This window comes from Pteropus medius, unplaced genomic scaffold, assembly GCF_902729225.1.
Source record: "Pteropus medius unplaced genomic scaffold, Ma_sr-lr_union100, whole genome shotgun sequence".
In the NCBI taxonomy this organism is placed as follows: Eukaryota; Metazoa; Chordata; class Mammalia; order Chiroptera; family Pteropodidae; genus Pteropus; species Pteropus medius.
Window position 1 is genome coordinate 5,751,127 of NW_024343578.1, and position 7,154 is coordinate 5,758,280.

The window sequence follows — 7,154 nt, forward strand, 5'->3', positions numbered from 1 at the left end:
AAACTGGTTAATTTAAGCAAAAGAGAATTAAATGGAATTGTCTCTTGTGAGGTTGGGAGAACCAGGCTTGGAAAGCAGGCAGGAGACAGTTCCGTCTAGAGGATTTGGAGGCAGGAATGACAATAGGGGGCTCATTGCAGGGAGCATCTGGTCAGGACACTGGTGGTGGGATCAGTAAATACCAACTGCATCTTTTGGTTTTTAGATACCTACAGAATTTTTATTTTCATATGGAGAAATATGAGCAGATGGGAATTGAACTAAGTCCTGAGAAAGAGAGCAGCAATATTGTTTATCTGTCTTACAAGGAAAGCTGCTTCCAGAACAATTGCTATACTCCAAAGATTTATCAGATTGAAGGGACTATCATGGTTCTGATAAGGTGTGCAAGCTAATTAAAGCCAATTAACCTATCAGCAGATAAAAGCTAAGGCCTAGAGCTCTCTTTACTGCCTAATCCAATCACAGAACTGGCATCTTTCCACTAACTTTATATACTCAGGACAGAGGGAGTAAACTTGAATTCATTATTACTTGATCATTCATTACAGTTGAGAAAGCACTAGGTTGTTCTAGTTGTTTTGGTTCTTTAAAATAGTGCCCATTTTCAGACTTCAGTGTATTTTATTTCTCTTTTAAAGAATTCACAGTGTATAAGTAGGGTTCGGTTTTATTTCAAATAAGGAAGAATTTCTACTACATTTATGTCTCAATTATGTCTTTTCAGATATACAATTCTTGGTTAGCATTTGCTTGCTCAACACTTATTTCTATCCTTCGGCGCTTTGAATTTTTGTTTGGGCAATCACTCCTATTCCCATATCCTCATTTCAGGAATAAATTTGTAGTATCTGGGAGCCGAAAAAGACCATGTGTATTATTTTCTTACCAAGAGGACTAAAAATTAAAGCAATATTTGAATATATAGGCACTGAAAATTCTAGTCTGTTTTTTTTTCCCCCCAGACACTTTTTAAGTAATTAATCCTGGTCAATCAAGTGAATAGAGGGCATGAGGGCAATAGCTGTAGTGAGATTATCAAAAATAGAACACGTGGGCCCGCCTCGAAGTGATAAAATAACAATAATAGTGGAAATCGCATTTGTAAATAACCCTGTGGAAAAATATAAAGAAAGTGAGGATTAAACTGGGGAGCAATACATAACATTTGAGATATTAGAGAGAAAGCACAGATCTGTAGCATGAAATTGTATTTACTTAAATGTTACTTCAAGTGGTGTTCTATCCTTATACTTAAATATATATTTACACAGTAAATATTTATATACTGAAAAATATTAATGAATAGTTTTATATGTATATACATATGTAACATGTGCACACATATGTATGTATATATTTTATAATACATGTTATATAACTGTATGTGTATATTTTTTGTAATTATGTATAGTATTCATAATTATAAAAAGAGGTTAATTGGTGATGTGGTACACTCAATACTCGTACGTGATTTTCTTACAGCTGTTTACTTTTGTCAATGAGCAATATCATGATGAGGCCAGAATGTATTTCTAAGGGTATTCTTAGCCATCTGTGTTTGGCCAGTTTTCATTTTAGTGGATTGAAAAGATTTTTTTAGAAAAGTGATTTATATGGCATTTCCTCTGAGAAAATTAAAGGAGAGAAAATGAAACAGGAAGTTCAGAATTTACAAAAACCTTGGGAAGGCAGCAATTTTAATATGTTAGAGTCAGCTCCGAATATTTTCATTTATTTGTCATGTGTAAATTGTCTTGCTGTGTGTCCAGTACCACCTCCATTTGACAGTGTGTTTGCACTGACATAGTAATACTGAAAGAGCCAATACTTTGGACCTCTTTGTTTTATGTTGGTGAGATCCAACCTTGCTCCGATAAGCTGCTTTATAATGGAATTTGACTCTAATTTCACTGGGAAGAAGTGTATTCACCCAAGTTAATTAAGCCCGGGAAATGGTGGTCAGTCTAGTAGCAGTCTTTCTTTAGTAGCACTTCACAAAGGCTTGATGGAGAAGGCAACCACAATTCATTTCCTCTGAGTACATGACAAGTGGGGACAGGCTTATGTTTTCCACCAGAAGGATTTTCTTTAATATTAAGAAGGACCTCCCAAACCTAAGTATCAGGGGATAAAAATAGAACAGAGAAGAGGAAAGATATAGAATCACCATTGAAAAGCCAGAACCCTGATTCTGCCAATTTAATTACATATTATCTTGGAAGAAAAAACTTGGTGTAGATATTTTTTGGGTATGTGATTCCACCTGGCAGACAATGAAAGTAAACTGATGTTATCTCTAATATTTACTTTTTCTTATTTTAATCGATAAAAGAATGTCTTAAATAAAATACATTTTGTTTTCATTGTATTTAGATTGATTTAGATTGCTTATTCCGCCTCCTCTTCTTTAAAGTGGAGCTTTAAATTCTCCTTTTTGTAGCCCTTATATTTTTTCCCCTAGAAAGATCATTTAGGAACTCAGTTGTCCTTGCTCTCTCTTACCATCTTGGGCTTTGTAATGTTTTTTTCCCTTTTGAAAATGACTTGTGAATATCTAAGCTCCCCCAGAGAGTGTCTTGTGATGCCACAAGTGATCCTTTAAATCCCTGACTTTATTTCTCATCAGGATTGTCCATGCCTGTTACACAGAAAGCTCCCTCAGGAAGGAAGGATGGTGTTGGCCTAAATTATACCTGTATTTTCAGTGCCCATTACAGTCCCTGGAGCATAAACGGTGCTCAACACAGATTGAATGTGTGAATGAACAAATAAGGAACTGAATGGTGTTTGCTGAGGAACCTTGTAGCTAATGTCCTTTAGATATAAATGAATTGAATGCACACTGTAGTCGGACCTCTTCCCTTGCAGGCAACAGAAACTGACTCCAGTTAGATTAGGTGAAAGAAAGGAAGCTATCGAAAGGAGATGCGTTAGCTCAGGGATGGTTAGGGTAAGGTCTAATCAGTCCTGCTGACTGTTTTGTATTGCTCATGAGCTAAGGATAGTTTTTTACATTTATAAATAGTTGGAAAATCAAAACAGGAACAATGTTTCATGAAACATGAAAATTATATGAAATTCAAATTGCAGTGTCCCTAAAGTTTTATTGTAATGTAATCACATCCATTTGTTTTTTCATATTTTCTATAGCTACATTTGCACTGATCAAGTGGACTAGTTATGACTGAGACTATATGGCCAGCAAAGCCAAAATATTTATTACTTGTCCCTTTAAAGAGAAAGTTTGCCAATCCCTAAGTTAGCTCCTGGAGTCTAAGCTGGGCAACCAAAACTTAAGGAATTCAAACACCAGGATATCATTGGAGGAGACTGTCATTTAGGGTGCCACCATCAAAGTACATCTATTTAACCCCATCCTTATTTCATTCAACTCAGTTTTCAAATTCCAGGAAAAAAATAAAAGAGCCTGAGTAGCTTGGCTTAGGTTACATGTCCACACCTTGACTGTAGGGATGACAATGGAGGGAGCCTTGATTAATGTCCCCATCATATAAAAACAGCCCAAAGAGCAGATGTGCACTACAGTACTTGACCCATGATGCCAAGATAAAATGATAGCTGAGCCTGTTCCCTTCTCCTTCCAAAGATAAACAGAAGCTGTGTGCTACCTGGTCACATTCAGAAGCTGCTGAGCAATGGTGAGTACACACCTGACATTGTGACCTCTTGTCATTAAGATTGAGTGGAGTCCTCATTGCACAGCGTGTTCTCATTAATCACAAGTGTCCACTTTCATCTCTTCAGCTGTATTTCGCCCAAGGTGGTCACACCCAGTGACGCACCACCTCATGCCAAGGTAACTAAGCACCAGAGGAAGCACAGGGACCTCTTTTTTTGTAAGATTTATTTTGATTTTCCCAATTTAGTTTCAGAACTATTATAAATCACCTTTTAATAAAGCTAAACTACAAAAGTCTAAATGAGACTCCAAAGGAATTAGTGTTTGTCTAAAGAGGTGAAAGAAGGTGGGATTGGGAAGAATGAGACTTTCTGGCATCAATCTTCAGTGTGAGTCCACCCTCCACCCTCAGGAGTTATTGCCATGAAATTAAAAAATATTAATTGGTGACCATGGGAATTCCTGTGAGCAAGTTTTCAGTGCAAGCACCATTTTACTTTTGTTCTTGTGGGAGCCTCATGTTAACCAGAATAAAGAGTTACAGATAATTTCCAAGCCTGAAAAATGTGAAATTCAGTTTTACTAAAAAAGTTAAGTGTGATCAAAAGATAAGAGGTTTGTAAGTTATTTTCCAGTGTGAGGGTCAAAGTTTCTCAAAAGAAGTGCAAATTTGTTGAGCTCATATGCAGTATTTCTAGAGAATGGGCCTGTGTGTGTGTAATTATGTAAAATATTTGGGAGAAGTGACCTTAATATGAATGTTCTTTGACTCAACCTTAGTTTTTTATTATTTCTGGGTTCAAGGAAAAGTGATACTTTAAGTATCTTTTTTTGGAAGGAAGTGGATATATAGGGGAGAGGTGTTGTCTGTCTTTACGTTTTTGTTTTGTTTTTTGAGCTGACGAGAGTCTTTTGGGAGTTTGAGGGATTGGTGCAAGAGTGTGGGTTTTCTTCCTTCGAGTAAAGAATATGGAATGCAGTCAGTGTCTCTTCAAAAGCTTTCAGTTGATGCTAATGAAAACATTTTTACTCATCTTGGAACACACCTGGAAGAGGACCCAGCAGCTGCTGCTTTGAGAAGGAGAAGCTAAGATATGCATTCCTGGGGAGGGCAGAGATGAGGCAGGAAGGGGAGGGCTGTGACCCCGTAGTCTGGACTCTAGGGATATCCTTCCCCTTCACAGACACTAGATGAGATCGCCTTGCTTAACAAATTTGTCAATGTGGTGAAGGCAGGAATACTAATTAAGTGTTTTTAGCATAATAGAAAATCAATTTTAATTGTCCCAATTGTAACTATTGTTTACAGTTACAGATGGCTGCCAGACAGTACCTGGAGAAAATAAATGAGTCCAGAGAGTAGGGAATCGCTTTTAATTCCTGGGAGTATTTCAAGGAAGGCATTAGAGAATTCAGTCTAAGAAGGTTGTTGCATAGAAAACAAATTACCTATAAAGTCATCAAAATGATGTTTTTCATTAAGAAGATGTAGTCGGTTGTGTGATCAGTTTCCACATTCTCACCTCCCTCCTGGTGTCTCCGTAGGAAGGATGAGCACTCCGAATGGTTGTTACCACATGGATTAAAAAAAAAAAAACACCAGAACCACCTTCAGAGCCTCCCCCAACCATGAGGTTAAAATTGCTTTCTCACCTCTAAGCCAACTTCTACTCCTAGGCTCTGTCTTCCTTAAGAATAGTGAAAAGGATGCCTGTCTACCCTAAACCTAGATTAAAAAACTGTTAACGCTTCCTTCAGTTACTGAGCATCAAGGGCACGTGCAATTCTCAAGACATACACATCTCAAAGTCCACCTCTTACCTGATCCCTTCCCTGGGTGTTCTCTTTTGCTTCCCTGAACTTCCAGGGCAAAGCAGTTCTTTCTTTTACTGAACTTCATTTTTCCTAGCTATATTTTCATGTTTATCTTATCTTTCAACTATTCTAAAGTTCCTCAAAGGCAATGCTTCATTTTAGTAAAGAGCTAAACCCAACTTTTTACTATTAACTGTATACCTCGAGTGCCTGACTTAATCCATTTCCTTAGACGGGGTAATGACAGTGTTAGTGAGTCACTGCAGATGACGCTTCTAGCAAAAACTCTGATATGTAGTTTGAACTCAAAGATGGCAGCTGCTAGCACTATTTTTATCTTCTTATCACTTTCCTTTGAAGAAATAACCAGAGCACATCACATACAAATGTGTGTGTGTATGTATATATATACATGTGTGTGTATATATATATGTGTGTGTATATATATGTGTATATGTATATATATGTGTGTGTGTGTACACACACACACACACACACACACACACACACGTAGAATTCTTCATTTGGAAAATTCCCGAGAGGGATAAAAATAAGAAGTTGGAGACAGAGGCTCACGCTAGGTGACTCTCAGTGAAAGTTGGCTTAAGCCAGTAATCAGAACTCCTTGTAACAGAACTGCCTGAAGGGTTTGTTAATATTGCAGATTCCTATTGAATTAGAACTCTTAAAATATCTGCGTCTTTAATAAGCTTCCCAGGTGATTTTGACGAAAGCTAAATTTCAAGTGTTTTGGTCAAAGGAAAATGGTCAGCCCCAGAATTACTAAGCAGTGAAACCCAGACATAGGCTCCGCTATGACAATGTTTGGTGTTTAACTTATTTTCTTGTCAAGGGGACCTTGATTGAGATGGCTGTAGCCAGCCAGCATCCCACTCCTGCTTCTGTCTGCTACGATGGCGATGATCGAGTCTCAGAGAATTTCCTGAAGCCCTTGGGCTCTGCTCACGGGACTCTCCTGTAAGACTACAGGGCCATCTCACTAGCTGAATTTAATAATTACATAATCATTGTGTGGTGCAGTCTCTATCCAGAGTGAGCCTGTTGTCAGTCACATACACCGTGATTGAAGTGGTCACCATGACCCTTCTCCCACTGTGCAGCTCATTGGAATGGCTTCCATAAGACACGAGCACTTGATTTTGTTCTCCACTGAAACATTGCTCAGATTTTAATATCTTGAAAATTGAATTGGTGTTTGGGAGTTAACTGTTTTGTTTGTTCGTTTAATTTTTTTTTTTAATTCAAATTAAAAATCTTAATCCACAGAGGATATCTAGTGTATCAAACAGACTTGGGTTTGAATTTTGTTTTTGTGTGACCTTAGGTGACTTATTCAATCTTTCTGACACTCAGTCTCTCCCTTTGTAAAATGGAGATACCAAGAAATACCATAAGTCCTCACTTAACGTCATCTATAGGTTCTGTGATGTTAAGTGAAATGACTCATAAGGGAACCAGTTTTACCATGGGCTAATTGATATAAACAAGATTTAAGTTCCCGTGGCATCTCATCAACATTATGGAAGGACCCAGTGCATTTCGAAGGGTGTTGTGAGAATTAAGAATTCATGCGAAAGCCTCTATTATACTTGCAAGGTGCTCAAGAGAAGTTTCTATTCCTTTGAGACACAAGTGCAGTATTAGAGGAAAAAAGAAACACATTTTCTCTTAACTG

General features: G+C 37.5%; 1 protein-coding gene across 1 annotated transcript in view; it reads left to right on the forward strand.

Moving 5' to 3' along the window:
* Positions 1–6,436, forward strand: part of LOC120606347 (metabotropic glutamate receptor 7-like) — a gene marked incomplete at its 3' end in the record, with an annotated part of 556,936 nt that extends 550,500 nt beyond the window's left edge. Inside the window, exons 9-10 of the mRNA XM_039867571.1 lie at positions 3,769–3,820; positions 6,312–6,436. Coding sequence (XP_039723505.1) covers positions 3,769–3,820; positions 6,312–6,436 — 177 coding nt within the window. The remainder of the gene's footprint in view (positions 1–3,768; positions 3,821–6,311) is intronic.
* Positions 6,437–7,154: the final 718 nt, after the last annotated feature.